Here is a 19,026-nt window from a genome sequence, read left to right on the forward strand (position 1 = left end):
GGGTGGTGAGCAATTGCATTGTGCATCACTTGCTTTGTGTGTTATTATTATTGTTATTTTATTTCAATTATTAAACTGTTTTTATCTCAACCCACGAGTTTTTCTCACTTCGACTCTTCCAATTCTCTCCCCGATCCCACCGGGGGCCAGGGGGAGTGAGCGAGCGGCTGCGTGGTGCTCAGTTGCTGACTGAGGTTAAACCATGACAATCTCAAATACCGGGACTTGTTCTGATGCATGAAGTTTTCATCCAGAACTCTGACAACAGCTAAGCAGGGCCCTGAAGGTAAAACCCCTGGCAGGTACCACTGACCACATGGGCGCTGTCAGAGCCCAGTGCCCCGCAGGGCCCCTCCCCAGGAGGGGAGGCACTCAAGGGCATGGGGTTTTATGAAAAAGACCATTTTGCTTTCATCAACATAAAAAATTGTCTCCATGAAGTCACCAGGACTCCCTGAGTAGGCAGCAGCAGGACTTGATGTTGTCCTCAGGTAGCTGCCAGGCATGTCCACAGAGCAGGGACCTGCGTGACACCCACCCTACTCCCACGTGGGCACAGGGTACAGCAGGAGATGAGTCTGTAACACAGACGGGCTCTGCAGAACATGCTCAGAGCAGTGGAGGGACGATTTGGAACAGAAAGCAGCAGAAGCACAGCAGAGGGAAGGAGTGGAGAGGAAAGCTCAGGACCACATAGAGTAATATTGACAGCAAGTAAGCAGGATGACAGGTATTGCTGCAGATACTTCGATGCAAGACTGAGCAGCTCAATAAAGAGAGCTCTGATATTGAGAAAGGTTCGACTGGCAGTGAGTCTCGAAGCTCTCATGCAGGATAAGCAAGCCGTAACACTCAGACCAACCACACAGTGATGCTAGGTTTTTTTCAACCTCAAAGCTAGAGCAGAGGGAAAGCACCAATTGCCTGAACACTGCCCTGTCTCAAAGCAAAGAGAGCTCTCCCTTCTGCCCAGGAGAAAGGCAGTGTGCAGAACTGGAGGGAACAGCTCTCACAAAAAATGCAGATCTTAATTTCCATAACCAACATGAAGAATGGGAAAAAAGTATGACTGCTGAGAATCATTCAGGGCTCTGTTTGAGGATGCTGGACTACAGGGAAAGAGGCGAGGCAGAAAGAACTACCCAAAATGTCAAATACCAACCTGTTCGGAAGCCTGACGGATGAATTGTAGCAACTTTAATTCCCCATTTGGAAAGCTCTTGTCTCATTACTCCGGAAAACATGGACAGAGCTGCTTTTGATGCACCGTATGCAGCGTACCTCGGTAGTGGAATGCCTCCTGCAGGAGCAATATAAACATGATAAAGCTCGACGGCAGCTCTTTCCAGCCTTTATTTTTGTGATTTAGAAGGAAGATTATAGCACAACCAAAATTATGCGGCTCTCACTGAGGTTAAAGACAAGTCAGCGAGGGAATAATTTCTTTCTGGAGGTTAAAAAAAAGTGAAAGTTGTAAATAAGCAGTCGCTTATAGCAGTTATGCTCAGTAACACCTGATAAGACACCTTCTATGGCAGAAAAAAAAACTGTACTGCATTCAAGGGTAAAAACTGCTGAAAGTTACAACTGTTGGTTTCAGAAACACAGATAATGTTTTAGTTCATATAAATAGTGAAGCAATAGTTTAATGCCGCTGTTCTTGTCACTGTAACACTAATTTCAAGCTCCTACTATAAACCACAATTACAACAGGGTAAGTAATCTCAATTCTAGCTTTATAAAGCCAACTTATCTTCCAGTTCTTTCCAGCTAGTTTCAGAAAGACCAGAGACAACAGTGCAAGAGTGGGGAAAACCTCTGTGGACAAACCAAAGCCGGAATCACATCCCCTGGGTGACAGGACTCTCTGAGACCCATCATGGAAGCAGATCCCCTGCTTATAGTTATATCCCATCTTCTCCAATCCCAGCAGCATTTGTTCAGATGGAGAAGATAAAATACTGGCTGTTTTCTAGGTTAATTTAAAATAAATCCATATGTTTACAAAACAAAAGCTTCCAGAAAAGAGTATCTTCCAAATACAGAGATTTCCTCTGTTCCAGAAACTGGCAGACTGTCGCTTCTGCAGCTTTAGAAAAATCCGAAGACACTTTGATTTGAGCATCTTCCCCTTCTTCAGCCCCCACCACTTTCGCCACAAGGTTGGTGTTATCACCGCACAGAGTATCACTGCTAGATTTAGGGGTCATCACAACCACCACAGGCTGCGTTGGCACAGCAGGGAGGAGGGAACAGAATGGGCAACCCCTTCTCCTTGAGGCACGTCACTCCTCCTGCCTGCATGGACAGTTGGGCACATCCTCCGGTACGGCCTCCGTTTCAAACATTACACATTTATCTCAATGTATTTGAATCTTTTAAAAGAAAATACTTTGATACAGGGGAATTTTCAGGTAAGCCACCGGTGCCATTTATTGGGTTTTGTACTGCAACAACCAAGGTATCACGGGAGCTTCTTACACAGAGTCATTCCTTTGAAGAAGTCAGGCCAATTATATGTTAATTATTCTTCTGTATGCATCTGAATAAGTTTGAGTTTCAATTGGTTTGAGCCAATTGAATCACATACTTTTTCCCTCTGAGGTCAGGCTAACCTCAAGTCCAGTTAAATTAGCTCTACACAGACAGGAATAGATTTGGCACAATGAGACCTCGCTAACTTTTCTGCTAATGTTTTACCAAAGGACCCTCAGACCCTGCATTAAGAAGAAGCTATTTACCCAAACCAGCCCGCCTGCAAGATCTGTGCGAACACCTATAGTTTAAGCAGGGTCATTATCAAGTCCTGTAAGGGCAAATTACTCGGAATAGGGAAGCTCTCCATTTATCCCTCCAAGGCAGCTTGGGGATTCATGCCAAGAATTAAGACACCTGCCCCAAAACACCAAAAGCGCAAGCTTCACTTGGGTGCTCAGAGAAAGCAGAGGTCTGTCCTCTGTCGTTGTGCTTGCAAGGGCTGGCGGGCAGAGCAGCACCAGAAAGGTCCTTCTGATAATTCAGTCCTGATTTCTTTAAGTGTCAGCAATGAACCATAAACACAGGCACGCGGATACAAAATATGCTTGGAATTAAAAAAAGAAAAACAGAAGACGGCAGTGTCAAAGCTAGGCTGAGGCCACATCCTCAACGTAAGCCATGAACACAAGGTAATGCTTGTACAAGCCACCTTGGCAATACAGCAGGATTGGAGTGGACACCAACTGCACAGAAATAAGGGTGCAAGAAGATAAGGCAAAGGAAAATTTGGGAAGCAGATGATATGGTAAATCCCTAAGAGGTCTTAAACCAAAATAGCTTCCAGCATCATGACATCCTGCTTCTAGCAGGTCTCAAAGGAGCATTCTTGCTTCTCAGCTGTTGGCTGCCAGATACTGTGTCACTTCTGTTCCTACATCTTAGCATCCCAGCTGTCCCCCTGGAATAGAAGGTCATGTTATAAAGGCATATATATAGTAAGCACAGGATCCAATTTATAAGACAAAACTGGAGGGCATACTATGTGCTGCTAATTATTTTTAAAAAAAGTTATTTTATCAATGAAAAAATACCATTTTGCTGATATGTTAGGCTAAAGTATTTTTAAGAAGATAAACAAAATATTTTTAAAGAAAAACACACACACTCTCCAGGTCCCAGGTTATTAGCAGACCACGCTCTGGGACTGTGCGTTGGGGAAAGAACCATAGGATAAGGCAAAAAATAAAGCTGCCTTCTGCTCTTGAAGAACTAAATGTTTCTCTTCAGCAGGTGTTTTATCATTGTGCTTTCTCACTCTAACTATAGTACTTGAGCCCTACAAGGGTTCAGAGGTGGAGCTGCCCAACTGAAATATCTAACATTAACTACAGACTGTTACAAATTGCAAATGTCATGAACATACCCAAAATATATTTATGCTTCAATTTTAACCCAAAGTATTAAAAAAAGGCCAAAACTTTAGCTGTAACCAGCCCAAATGAAAGAAAACCTGTCTCTGCGTAAGACAGACAGCTTTGGGGCATCTCCACGATGTGGTTCAATGACACGCAAACTGAGGTGGTCACAGACTTCTGCTGGAACGTGTTAGAAACGTCTACAATTTACCACCTATCTTTCCGGAAGCTCACAAAGCTATCACTCATAGCATCTGATCTGAATTTGACTGTCTTTTATAGAACAGTGTCTTTTTATCCATATTAAACTCTTCTGCTTTAAGGGCTGGTTTCTTGGAATAGTCTCCCAAACAAAAGAAAAACCTGCACTTATTACCTAGATACCAATTCCCTAGGTGTATTGACAAGCAGGACTGACCAACACCTTCCTCACCATTTTTGCCAAGGAAGATAGTTGTTTTTCCTGTTACACCAGAAATTTATTTGGTGCTTTAGTTCAGCTCACCTGCCATGCTGGACATGTTAACCAGCCTCCCCTGGGATTTCCGAAGTAACGGTAAGAAGGTCTTGGACACCTCTACAGCCCCAAAGAAATTCACCTCCATGCACTGCCTGTATGTGCTCACGGGGAGCAGCTCACCATCGGCAGGGAAGCCCAGGATGCCTGCATTGTTCACGACTCCCCACAGCCCTGGGAAGAGGAGAAAACACAGGGCTGCTATACAGCAGGAAATCAACTCCATAAGATTAAACTGATGAGCTGGGTGGTGCCTCCAGATCAAGGCAGAGATGATCCGCAGCTACAGATACTCAGTACCCACTCCATGAACAGTCATCACCATTTTTCATATGTCCCAGAAATCAGGAGCCAATCTGCCCACAGACTGAGTGGTGGAAATGACCTACACACATAAGCCATGATGCAGCCAACAGGTAAGAGATGTACCTTGCAAGCAGGTACATTAGTACCCCCATTAGAATGGTAAAAAAGCCATACCTGCATTTTGCACCTTCTCTGAGACTTTTAGATAGGCTTCTTTGACTTGGGCGGCATTGGTTATATCCAGCTGCAGGAGAGAGAGTCTCCGAGAACAGGTCCGTCTCAGTTCCTCAGCTCCAGGTCCATCCTTATTCAAAACCCCAGCAAACACAACAAAACCTAAGTTATCCAGGTATTTAGCCAGCGCATGTCCAATCCCAGTGTCGCTTCCTGAAAGCATCAAAAAGACACTTGAAAAGTAGGTCTGTCCTAAACCATCATCTAAAAAAAAATAAAATTGGAAATACATGCAAATGTAACCAAAAAGATGATGAAATAAAGTCACTGAAATAGACCCGAACCTTTCTTCCTACTGTCATATGTGAAGGTTTGAGGAGCTGGAACTTTGCATGTTCCATAAAGATTGATAGACCATGTCCTCTTGGCTCAGAGCTGATGGCATCAGCTCATGATTTCCCACTGAGAGACTAAGATTTATGGAACTAAAACCCCAGACTGGTTTTATACAAATATTCAGACAGAAACCTCATAACAAAAGTATCTAAGAAAAAAAAAAACCCAAAAAAACCACACAAGGACTTTAATTTGAAATCTCAAAGCAATTACAGGGCATTGGAATTCAAAGAAATTGTTGGGTTCTATTTCTTAATTCAAAGAAGTTGAGTTATTTTATTCAAACATCTACTATATCTGGATCCTTCTGAAAAATACCTTTTGGTCACAGGCTGCCACCAAGCCAAAGTCAAGCAACTGTTTCTTTACCTGCAAAGCAGTTCAATGCTTTCAAATCCTAAGAAAGCCTCAGAATGGCATTTTTAGGCTAAGCCAAATAACACCAGCTATTTAATTCATGCAAACTTGAATCAGAACTTCTCTTGTTCTCTCTATCCTCCTCTAGACTTATTCCCAAACTTTTTACATCTAAAGCAATGAACTACTAAATGCAGGAAGCACCATTAAAGCAAACGCACAACAATGCGATCACAATCTTACAGTTCCTCCCACCAGGTAAGAATGATGATAAAGCACCATTAAAGCAAAGGCACAACAATGATCTCTGCTATCACAATTGTGCAGTTCCTCCCACCGGATAAGAATGATGATTTAACAAGTGATTTGGTTGATTCACAAATCTCTCCCTTTGACACAGTATTTTGCTGCCACTATCTTAAGATACTTTTAAGTGTTTTCTCTGCCAGTGTCTTTTTCAGTTCCAGTTTCTGTTCTTCCCATCTACAGAGAATCATCTTAGCGAGAGAGGAATCGTCTCACCCATCTGCCCACCAAGACTCCCAGTGAAGTGATACAGGGCTCTGCTACAGACAGGGAAGGAGTTTACAGGGACTGTGCTGCAGGAGTTTTGCAAAGGACAATATCAGGAGGAAAATGAGTAAGAAATTAATGCAGTTTTTACACTGTAAAGCAGAGATACATCAGCATGCCCCCTGATACTGCACTGCACCCTCCACTGTAACTGCGGCAAAGAAAGCTCCCGGATGCTGATGTGCACCGAGATCCGTGGAGCTATCCCAGGGCTTGGCTATCTCCTGCAATAGCAATTTGTCACACAAATGCTCAGCTTCCAAACCTACCTGCATGGCTGGAAACCCGAATGCAGGACAAAGGGCTGGGACTCCTGCCAGTTTTTTTACTATTTCCTCATTTGTGAAAGAGCAGCGATACTCCCCACTTAACCCTACCAGAAACTTATGAGGGTTAGCCTGTGATTTTGGCACACCGAGGCCAATATTATCATAGTTATTCACAGGCCTGCTCCTGCACTCAAAATCCATAGTCGATAGAATTTGACTGCCAAAAAGACTCATCTTAATCATGCTAGATCTTCATTTCTGGGTTCTGTCTTTTAACTGGGGCTTTAGTCCTGAAAAGTGAAAAAAATTAATTCCAAGTGACTTGAAAGAAATATGTACTAAATGCCTGGATCAATCAGTGCAAGATGTTCAAAAGAATTATTCATGCTCTACTTAATTCTTTAAAAAAAAAAACAAAACGCTTTTTGACATTTTTGAAGTCTGCAGTTTGTTGAAGATGCACCAGAGCACCACATATATCACACTTAGCTTCTTGCAGCCCTGACCTGAAAGAGAAGAACAAACCTGCATTCTTGGAATTCCCCAAAGAGACATGAAGAGGCCTGCAAATATCCCAAAGACGTGACAGGTTTCTGGGTTTGGGGGTGGGGTGTCTTTCCTTCTTTCTCTTTTAGTGAAAAACCCTATTTCTGGATCAAATCCTTCCCCTTTCTTTCTTCCCAGCAAGTACACAGCCATAGAGCTACATATTACTTAAGTTTTACAATGCAGATTTAACTTGGGAAGGGGCAGAGTGCTCAACAACTAGGGATGAGTGCACCAACCCCGAGAAGGAAATAAAAAGCAGTGTTTATCTGTGCCTGCCACGGGGTTTGTCCCCAGCTTTTATCAAAACAAGTCTGATTTGAGTTTCAGACCTGTTATTGAAGTCCAGAGAAACTTTACCCTTCAACTCATAAAATTCAAACAGTAGTTAGGCCTCTATGGGGAAGAAATAGAGAATTCCCCCCTCTCCTTGTTTCTATGTCAAAAATAACGATTTGTGAATGATTAGAAGATTTATTATAAGAAAGGCAGTCAGTACTGACCGTAACTGAATCATTACTGAGAATTTATCATCAATTCACACTAAGCATCAGAAACGCCAAGTCACACAACAAGAATGAAAAGACCAAGTTAACTGCAGAAATTAATCACGCTGCACACAGAATAACCAAGGCAAGAATTTTACAATTCCTGCTACTTCGGATCTTCATGGTAATTTAATTTTTAGGGAAGCTGGCTATTGGGTCTACCAAACTACACTAAAGTGCTCGCATGCCCAGGAGCTTCTGTTTAAGGACACTGAAGCACTCACTCCCAGCAAGAGAATCAATAGAAACGTTTCACCAATGACTTTAAGACTGCTCACATGCCCGCATTTATTCATGTGAAAAAGAATTTTGACAACTGGTCACAGTTTTCCCTTATTGTGGTACTCCGATGAACTGCCGGCTTAAACAAATAATGCACAAGTGGTACCCATACAAGGGACATCCAAAGAGGACCAGAACAATATTTGACAAAACCCAGGGAGAGAAGCACAGAGATTACTCCATCCTCTGGCCAAAGGCAGCCGTCTCACGAGTGATATGTGGCAGCTGCCCAGAGCACAGCAGCACTCCTCAACCCCGTGGGGCTGAAAGGGGAGAAAAAGAAGAAAATAAATCACCATTTCCCATGAAGTGCCTGCCTCAGGTCTTGTTTAAATTGGAGAAAACGACACCAGAATTGATTTAAAGGCACCTTGCACCTGCACATGCATGCAGACACACATCCTACAGTTGGTAAAGGGAAGAGTACTACAATCAGAGCAACTTAACCAAGAAATGTGTTGAGCAAAACTTTCATTTCGGTTGACGGAGGGTTTGATTGATTGCATATCAGTCTGGATTCAAATAAAGACCAAGAAGAGCCTCCTCAGATGCGTCAGCTGTCAGAGGTGTCCAAACTTGCATTTCTTCAGGACAGTTGCAGCATAGGTACAAAGAAAGCACATCCACTTGCTAGAACATACTTAAATGCTCTTCACTCCTATAGTGCTCTAATTCAAATGTAGAGCAGGTAAGCTCTGAGAGAGTGCTCTTTCCTGAAGAACTGCAGTCTTACAAAAGTAAGAAGATGCCCAAGCGCAACCCCTGAATTTCGAATTTTACAATTCCTGCTACTTCGGATCTTCATGGTAATTTAACTTTTAGGGAAGCTAGCTATTGGGTCTACCAAACTACGCTAAATAACCCCAGTCTGCAGGGGTGGAAAAGGATTGCTCCCTATTCCCCCCTGCCTGATACCCATCTTCATCTGATACACCTGCAGGGAGAAACCCAGCTGGCAGATAAACCACAAGGGGAGAACTTGCTGCTCTTCTTGCCCTCTTTTAACTTTTATGTTTAATCCCCATATTAATGCTTGCTAGGCAAATGTAAATTATTTCCAGGTGTCCCTATAAAATGAATTGAAATTCTGCAAGAAATAGCTATATAAACCAAAGCAACTTAATTCAGCTTTCCAGAGGGGAAAAATAGAAAATAAAACAAGAAAGAGCAAGTTAACAGTGCAAGAAGCAGTTAGCAGGCACTCCGGTTTAAAGGTTTGATTAACACAAATAAACAACATTTAAAGTTTTAGAAGAAACAGGAGAAAAGCCATAAAACCACAAAAATGCCATCTCTGCAAACTAAAAGTGGGGTTTGAGTAGATCAGAGTGTTAATAGAGACTGAATTCATTAGCTCCGAACTTTTACTGCTAGTGAAGGAAATTACTCACTCCCAAATGATTTCACGCAGTTTCAAAGAGATGGCACCAAACCAGTGCCTTGAAATATATGCATGATATACACAGTACACACTGTGTAAACACACACACCAAAAGATATCCGTACATCCGTAACCAGGGCAATAAATTCAAGTAAACAAAAGTAATGTATGAGTGTAGTGTTCCGAGGGCTTCCAGAAATTAACGTCTCTCCTAAAAAGTTAGACCATCGTAAGTATTCTTATGCTTTTTGCACCAGTTAATTTCACAAGTATGTCTAAAAAGCTACTTGTAAAGATTAAATGAGACACTAAAAAATAATAGCATCTATTAAGATGCTTTTCTACTTAATTTCAGAACACTTATTTACCTGGAAAAAACATCTCTGGCAAAGCAAATAAAATGAGCAAAAAAAAATTAAAGGAAACCTTACAAGCATGCATTTCATAGATACCTAACCCGAGAACACAAAGTTTTCCAGCCCATTTGTGAGAAAAGCCAGTTTTTGCTTCCCAGAGCACATCTGCAGCACCTTACCTGTGATGAGCACGGCTTTGTCACCCACAGGCAGCAGCACCCTGCCACCCAGGTACACAGAGGAGACGAGGCTCGTGGCACAAAACACCGCCAGCCCTCCGCCAGCACCCAGCACGGCCACACACAGCAGCCCCAGCAAGGCGGGCAGGAGGCTCCAGAGCAGCACATTTGCTTTCTCCGCTGAGCTCCTCTTGGCCATGCAGAGCAGAGTCACCCCAAAAAGCAAGGTGACGCCCACACAGAGCCACCCAAGGGGGCTGCCAGCAAGAGCATCCATTAGCAGGGGCAAGAAGCAGGCACACACACCCCACCACCAGCTGGGTAAAAGCAGGTGTTGCTACATGCAGCTCATGTTATATAGGAGCAGGGGGTGGGGCAGAGAAAGGGGACTCTGTTTAAAGGTTTGACATAATCTCACTTACCCTTGGCATCAGCAAGAAGCAGAAGCTTTCCTTTTCTTACCTTTTATTCCTTCTGCCTGAAAGCTCCACCTTCTGAACAATATGCTGGCTGGATAATGATTGACAGCACTGGATATGGACATGATGTAGCAAGCGCTGGCTTCAGGGAAAAATTAACTGCTATATGTTTTATATGTTTAAAGTACATTTTCCTCGATAGCAAAAAAAGAACAGTTTCCTTTATGGGAAATAGTTGGAATTTCCTGCCTAAAAACTTAGGGTGTAGTTTCAGTAGAACTGATTTTTGATGGGCAGTGAAAAAAAATGAGTCAGGACAGGGTTATTTACTCTGTGTAGTGCAAACTGTGTGGTTAGCGTTGGGCTTTATCACACATGGGCCACCCTCCTCTTTCAACAAAAAGCCCAAAGTGACCTTCCCTGCTTTAGTGCATACCTTTGGCTACTTACCTACTCCACATTCAGTGAATACCTATGGTTAATTGACATTCAAGGGGGTCTGGGAGGCTGGGCAGGGGTGATTGTTGGTTTGCCATTAAGGGCACTTCGTTAAGTGAACACATGTAACACACCCGAGATTGAGTCTTCAGCTGACCTCCAGTGATGACATTAGCCTTAGTTTTGACAGGAATCATTGTTTCAATACCCACAACAAGTTGGGGGAAAAAAACGTAGTCAATTTAATATATTTGAGAGATTTAACACCTACTGTGGTGTACTCTGAAAGTTATTTAAACAATAAGAAAATTTTAAAATCCAGCTAAAAGGATTGAAATACAACGTATGCATATTTAACCTGTTTAAAAATCCCTGCTAATTGGTTTGAGAGACAAGCCTAAGTTATCACGCAACAGCTAACATGATGTAGCTGGTTTTCCGAAAGAAAATGAAGTGCTGACCTATTTTATTTTAGACAGACACCGGAAGATTGAAGTGCAGGCTGCAAACATAACATGAGACATAAGCACATTTCCATTCCATTATTCCTTTGGGGTTTTATGGGATGACAAATCTGTTGAATATAATTTTTTACAGCCAGTGAAAAAGTTTACATACCTCTATAGGTAGTTTACATTAGAGATGAGGTCACTTTCTTAAAGGAACATGACCCTCGCGGTCTGCTTGTCACTCATTACTATTGTGAGCACTCATTCATCCATCCTCCCACTAGTGCACAAAGTGTAAGCTATTTTCACTTCTCTTTGCCATTTGCTGCTTCTGCTTTTAGTAGCACACTGGTCTCAACATCAGTTATACCTTGCCCTCTGTTAAGGCATCTTCTTAAAGATTTCCTTGGAGAATTTTGCTTTCTCTCCCTAATTGGTCTTTATCGCATGATTTAAATGATCACAAATGTGCTGGCATTTAAAGCATCCGCTCTCACACTTGAGGATACAGCAAGCTGGAGTTTGTGCATAGTGGGATGAGGGGCAGAAGTGACCACCTCCAGCCTGATGTCTGCCCTGACTCCCCTCAGCCTGTGGGGAGGGGACAGAGGTGGGCGAGGGGCCAAGCGGTGGTGGCCACCATGCCTGGTCCCTGCAGAGCAACCTCCATTTGAGTCTTCCCCTCTGCTCCATGCTCCCCTGCCACGTCCCCCACCGAAATGCATATGTGCACGTGCACATCCTCTCCCTCACACACTGAATCGGAGGGTGGGGGCATATACGGACTGCTGGGGATGCCATATGCATGCATTGTACACACGCCTGCTGCTGTGTGCTGACACAACACCCGTCTGCACACACAACGCTGCAGAACGACTGTGGGAAGGGCTGGTGGGGACTGATCTCTGTCTGAATTAATGCTGACTTTATATTTTTAATATAAAATATAACCACTGAAGGCTTCTTTTAATGAGAAGTTGACCATGTGTTCACCCTGGTGTGTGAATAAAATTATATGTAAGTGCATACATCATACACACCATGAGACAGGTTGCTATCAGAAAGGAGGGTATGATCTAAAACTGTCTGAGAAACATTAATTTGGAGTACCCACCTCATGAACCCTCTGCACTTTCTCCGACGCCAGCAGAGACAGATTGCTGCTTGAGGATTTTTCAGCACAATTTTGCAACAAGATAAGTTTCATCGTCTCATGCCCACTATCCATCTTAAGAAAGCATCTACTTTCCTCTCTACCACTTTAGTATGTCTCCAGTTCTCACAGCTGTACATTAACACAAGATTGCAATTGAGTTTGCATTATTTCCTATTTCTTTATGCCATGCCTACTCATGCTATGAATATACACCCTTATCTCACCTCCTTCTTGATAGTCTTGCTGGAAAAGATGTAGTTCCTCCAAATTATCAGGATGTTGCATCAACATGACATCTGTGTTACAAGGAGGATGGATTTGAGCTGATTGATTTTGAGCTAACCTTGACCTGGACATTTTTCTTTCTTCTCAGGTTTTCAGAGCCATCGCACAATAACTCAGTGCCCTGTCCCTTTATGCCCTGGCAATCTACATATTCTATACTGAAGCCTGAACACTGCTTCCATAGTCAGCGCATGCCAATGCCAAACAGCAGCAGAGAAACGATTCAGACCAGCCTCCTGACTGAACCGTTCTGTTGTGTGATTACTTACCCTCACTGAGCACTTTGATGTCTGTGCACGTTTCTGACTAGGACTTTGCAGATCTCAGGTGTGCCCCACCATGTAAGTCTCTTCATGCCTCTGTGCACGTTTCTGATGTTTCTAACTAGGACTTCGCAGATCTCAAGTGTGCCCCACCATGTAAGTCTCTTCATGCTAAGCGATAACTTTTGAAGGTCAATTAATGGCAATGGCAAAAGAAGATGCCTTTCATGGAGAACAATCCTTCCATGGTAATGTGCAATATGAACGGCCAGTCTCTACAGAATCTCTTGAGTCCAAATCCAGCTTGTTGTTCTCCGAATTCTACAGTCGCAGCATCTTTCACCCTGTGTAGTATCACTGCAGAAGACTTTCCCCAGGACAAAGCAAGGACACCTCTCCAATGTGTGGGATCTTTATCATAGGCATCCACTCATTGACGCCACATTCTCATTCTTTAGGCACAATCGCCTCTTAGAATCATTATTATTTCATTAAGGTTGGAAAAGACCTCTAAGATCATCGAGTCCAACCATCAACCCAACACCACCATGCCCACTAAACCATGTCCCTAAGCATCTCATCTACACGTCTTTTAAATACTTCCAGGGATGGTGACTTAACCACTTCCCCAGGCAGCCTGTGCCAATGTTTAACCACTCTTTCAGTAAAGACATTTTTCCTCACGTCCAATCTAAACCTCCCCTGGCGCAACTTGAGGCCATTTCCTCTCGTCCTATCGCTAGTTACTTGGGAGAAGAGACCGACTCCCCCCTCGCTACAACCTCCTTTCAGGTAGTTGTAGAGGGAGATGAGGTCTCCCCTCAGCCTCCTTTTCTCCAGGCTAAACAACCCCAGTTCCCTCAGCCGCTCCTCATAAGACTTGTTCTCCAGACCCCTCACCAGCCTTGTTGCCCTTCTCTGGACACGCTCCAGCACCTCGATGTCCTTCTTGTAGTGAGGGGCCCAAAACTGAACACAGTATTCAAGGTGCGGCCTCACCAGTGCCAAGTACAGGGGCACGATCACTTTCCTTCCCAGATATTAATTCACTTCCTTCCCATTTCTTCAAGCTTTTCTCCTGTCATCCTTTGCTGGCTCTATATTTTTCAGCATGATGGCTGCAGCCTGTGCTTTCGATTTCTGTTCTTAACAAAAGAGGGCAAAATATTCAGGTTCCCCTGTTCCTTTGAAATGTGGTGGAGCTGAGCCTGTTCAGAACTTCTTTGAAATGCACCACTAAGCTCTTTTTCTGCTCTACCTTGGTAACGAGCACTCTTCTGTCTTTACTTTTCATGGCTCCATTTCTGGTTCAGAAGTTTTCCTGCTGTTTATTTTTTTAAAGCCTCTGTGACTTTCCAGCATAGTAGAAGCTTCCAGTTCAACCATGAGGCCTTCAGCATGTCTCTGTTACTTTTCCCTGCATCGTTTTTCACTTCTTTGGCCACATTTCTCACGTGCTTGCTTTGCGCTTTCCGGTAATTTACTAGTCAATGTTTTTCTTTTCAGCACTTTCCCTCTGTCCAGAAGTACCACATGCCATATCCAATAGTCGCTGTCTGTTGATATTCTTCTGTCCCAGCTGCAACATTAATTATATTGTCTAGAAGCATGAACCATTTTTTCTACATGTCCAATCTCTATCTCAGCTTCCTCTGCCTCTGCCAGTCACAGATTTGTTTTTCAGTTCAGTCTACAATTTCTCACAGAACTCTTCAGTTTTCCATTTTGCTCTATTTTGTTTGCTGATTCAGGCTTTTTCAGCTGTGCAACACAATGACTGTCACTTCTGAGAGCCCCTGCTCCGTGTGCTTCGTGTGCTTTTGTGGCCTGGGTAAGGGATCTGCATTTCAAGTTCTGTAGGGAGGCTCTTAGCTACAAGGTTTTTCTTGGAAAATAACTTCAGCAGAAAAAAGGTTGGAATCTGTTTCACCAAATGAGACATTAACCAAGACAGAAAAATTATTCTCATGAGTAAATACATATGTGAGCAGAAAAAATATGAAATTATTTACTTTGATTGACTACAGCTTCTGAGAGTACATTAACACCTTCATACATTTGGATTTTGGTGGACTTAATGGCTACACAAGCACTTGTCAGGCTATAAGTCCTGGATGCAGAAGCTATTGAACTTGCATACACAAAACTCATCTGGGCAAACAGACTTTGCTCTCACAAATACTACTGAACTCCTATACAAAGGTTGAGATAATCCTCTGCCTTCAGCCAGTTATCTCTTCATGCACTCAACCTGAAGCACATGAATTGTCCCAGTAAAGACAACAAAGCTATTAGTCTGCCTAAAGCTAGGAATGTAGCCAAGTAGCTTTGTGAATTAACATCTCTGAACTCACAGGCATGCACCGAATATGGGCAAAAAAAGATTATGTGCAACTGAAAATAAGGCTGTGTAACCTCTCCTTGTCTTCAAACTATTTCTTTAATAGACCCTTAGGGAAAATAATTCCTCTCAAATAAAGTACATATCCATTAAAAAAAAGTAAGAAATTTATTTTACCTCTAAGTCACTGGAGATTTTAGTTTTAGAAATATAGTAATTGTAAAGACTGTAAATTCAGAGATAGACAGTAATTCCTGCAGATCATGCAGCAGTGAAGAAACAGCTGTAGCTCACCATTTCTGAATATTCATTTCTAACAAAAGCTAATAATAACAACAATAATAATTACTGCCTCAGTTAAGTTTCCTGTCACTTTCTCAAGTGTAAGAACCTCAGAGTGAGGAACTTCTGTACTGATGGCCAAACTGGACCTGTAAATCCTTTTGGCAGATACCCATGCAACACACACCTTAGCATTATACAGTCCTCAAAAGAAATAATTGCAGCCTGCATTTCCCATGTGAATCCAGTGCCTGCAGCAGCTCTATCTTTGCTTTGAAGCAGTGGTATTTACATGAACTCTAATCACCCTTTGTAAATCTTCTGCAATAGACAAAACATCTTAAATCAGAGAAATCATTAAGATTATGAGCACTCCTTTGTATTTGCAAGGGAGGTTTTCTTCTCTAACTCTCCAGACATCTATGGATCTCTAGGCTTTCAGGAACAGCTAAAAGTGGATTGCACTCTTTCCAAAATAAGTCTTTTTTATCAACCCAATTGTCATTATTTTCCAAAAAGAGGACAGAACCAGAAAACCTAAAGGCAATTAGGTACTCTTTAGGAAGTTAGCCAGGAATCATCTCTAGGTTATCCTCATCAGAAATTACACTTGCCTGCCTTTCTTCTGTCATCCAATAACATGAAACGGCTTTCACAGAACCATCAGTGTTAGAGAAGAAAAGATATCAGTTTATCTTAGTCCACTTCTCTGATAGCAACAGACTCTTCCCTAAAATTTCCTTTGGTACATTCAGAGTAAAATTCCAGCCCTGCCTAGGACAGAGCACAGCATAGTGGTGCCTCAGTACATGAGAAATAAAGAAGTAAGCTATACTCTGGACTGGAAGATTAGTTTGTTTTCCAACTAGATTTTTATTATATCTCTCTATTCCCTTCCCTTTCCTACGGCTTTGCCTCTCTGAAGTTAATGGTAGCATCTATGTGCCCAGAACACAAATGATTTCCACATTTTCCTAGTTCACAGTCTGCTCATTTCTTTGCAGGTGCTTCCTGAAATGCAACTGCAATTTTGCCTGCCTTACTTCTAGATGGTTTCTCCTAACCACAAGTTATATAGACCATACCTACATCAGAAAAAAAATACACTTCTGCGTCTTTTTTCTGTAACTTTTCCTCCTGTATGTCTCCAAACAATGGCAGGTTGGAGAAACATCTGTTTTAAATCCGACCTTTTCCACACATGTTAACAGTAGACCACAAAATGTTTTCAAATATTTAGGTATTATCTATGAAAAAGTCACATAATTTTTATGATAGTTAAATTCATAACTAGCAATGTGAATATGGAGGCAAACAGAAAATTAGGCATACATGGTAATCAAAAGTCTGATTAAAGCATGGGTAGACAAACTGAGTAGCTAAGACAGGTAACAGTAGTGATGGAGATGCAGACTTCAGCAATCCCAGCTCACCAGGGACTCCAGGTACACATGGTAGATTATTAATTCCCATTGAAATCTGGGCCCTACAGCACCCTTATAAATATTTAAACAAGTAGTGCCATCTTGCAGCTAGCATAAACACATACCTTTAATCAGACCTTTAAGTGCAATCTAGACATGGACCAATATTGTCCAAAGCAAGATTTTGACCAAAAAAATCCTCAACTCCACGTCTAGCTGAACTTCTCTCTTTTGCCCCCAGAAAAGAGTCCCTTCAAAGTGGGGGGATTTACTACATCACCAACACAACTTGTCATCCATTGTAGACAGTGGCAACATTAAAAATAAATCACATACAACTTGGAGCCCCAGAACATGTCTCTGAGCTCTGAGCATGGATTCTGCAAAGGGGATCAAAGAAAATGAGTGGTAGCATCTCCTCATCATCACTTGGGTTATTAACTATGCACACCTGTGACATGCCTCCCCTTCCATCTGCAAACTCTTAGAAACATCTCTGCCTCTCATAAACAGAATTCACTTATTTTTAGATTTCCCTCACAGTTACATCAGCTAGTCTTTGAAATGAAAGCCGAAGCAAAATGAGATGAAAAATGAGCTATGATTCAAAAAGCATTAAGTGATCAACCACGACAAAGTGTCACCTGCCCTGAGCGCATTCTGTTTTCTGTCACTTGAAGGACAAATCCCTCGCTTCCGAATGGTGAAGCCATGTATTTTTCCTGTTGAGGAATCGTGACCTCACTCTGTGTGTAATCAATGACTTAGGTTATTATTTTGACTGAATGTGTGTTTGCTACATACTGAATGTCACTGACTTCTCCTTTAATGCTGCTGATCTGAAGGGCATTCCCGTCGCTTTTCAGCAATGTTTATGCTGCTTGTAAACTGTCGCAATCACGTTCTAATGTTGTCAGCGAGACCAGCTCTCTGTCAGGAGTGACTTAGTGATAGATGATCGTCCCGTGGAGCAGGGGGACAAACTAGATGACCTCTCAAGGTGCCTTTCAGGATCTGTGGGGGGTTTTGATGGTTCTATGGCAGGTAGCATTTTAGTTAAATGGTATTTTTTCTTTAGGCAATCCACCAACTATGGAAAAATCTGTATACTCAGTGTCATTTTTTGTTGTTTTGTTTCCCTTTATTATATTGTCCATCTTAGACATTTGATATCATGCAGTAACCTTAACCCTGACTCAAAAATTGTTTAGATGTAAGCATATCTAATCCCATTAAAATCACTATGACTATCCTCACATAAAACTAGATAGATGATTTAGTAGGTTGCTGAATGATGGTCCCAATACCCATTAGGTCTGAATGTTCCCTGAGAGCCCAAACCCACAGATGCCTACGTACATTCTTAAAAATAAACACAGATATTCATACAGAAGTAAAGAACAGAAATATTCATAACCATGTATTTAAACATGTGCACACCTGCAGAATTAGACCCTGTCTTAAAGACCTCCTCCACCTGGATTTGAGACATGCTAATAGATTCATGCAAATGAACCTACACCATAAAACTATTTATCCTGCTTTCCAGGTGACAAACCTATCAAGTGCAACTTTAATGAACTTCTCCAAGTTTTAGAGTCAGTATTAAAATATTGTCAAGCCCCAGGTGGAGGTCATACCTAAACAGGCACAAATTCTATGGGGATAAGTCTGCACAAGCACTTCACGCTAATCATCCCTTGCAGGGGATTCCTCCCTGAGCTGTGCATAGTTGGTAACTTGTTTTATTAATACTGTGAACTATCACTTGACTTTTAGTTTTCATTTCAAAACTGCTTTTTAACAACATATACGACAGCCTTAGGGCAAACCTCTCTCTTGGATGCATGCAAACTTTGCTAGAATCACTAAGGGCTATGCAGGCATAGCTTCAAAGGCAGATTTGGGACCTATAACTTTAATTCATCCACCAAATGGAGTTCCAAAATCCATTAAGGAAAAATAACTAGTAACCATCTGTCTTTATTCATCAGGCTGAAAGCAGTTAATCAAACCTAGTGGACATTTTTACTTTCTTCTTTCTCTCTCAACAGCTTTGAACACAGATGCAGCCTTTCCATAATTAAGCTGAGCATAGTAGCTCCTAGACAGATTAATTCTGGAGAGCTTGTCAAAAATGTCAGATGGCATACAGGTTCTGTGTCTTGTCCCTGGGATTTCTGGGATTTTTA

At 42.2% G+C, this 19,026-nt stretch overlaps 1 protein-coding gene across 1 annotated transcript in view; it reads right to left on the reverse strand.

Moving 5' to 3' along the window:
* The window catches only part of HSD17B2 (hydroxysteroid 17-beta dehydrogenase 2), an 11,377-nt gene extending 1,323 nt beyond the window's left edge, over positions 1-10,054 (reverse strand). Inside the window, exons 1-4 of the mRNA XM_009277300.1 lie at positions 9,778-10,054; positions 4,891-5,103; positions 4,399-4,584; positions 1,163-1,300 (exon numbers count right to left, since the gene is read on the reverse strand). Of these exons, the coding sequence (XP_009275575.1) occupies positions 1,163-1,300; positions 4,399-4,584; positions 4,891-5,103; positions 9,778-10,054 (814 nt within the window). The remainder of the gene's footprint in view (positions 1-1,162; positions 1,301-4,398; positions 4,585-4,890; positions 5,104-9,777) is intronic.
* Positions 10,055-19,026: the final 8,972 nt, after the last annotated feature.

Source organism: Aptenodytes forsteri, unplaced genomic scaffold, assembly GCF_000699145.1.
Source record: "Aptenodytes forsteri isolate BGI_AS27 unplaced genomic scaffold, ASM69914v1 Scaffold50, whole genome shotgun sequence".
NCBI classification, from domain to species: domain Eukaryota; kingdom Metazoa; phylum Chordata; class Aves; order Sphenisciformes; family Spheniscidae; genus Aptenodytes; species Aptenodytes forsteri.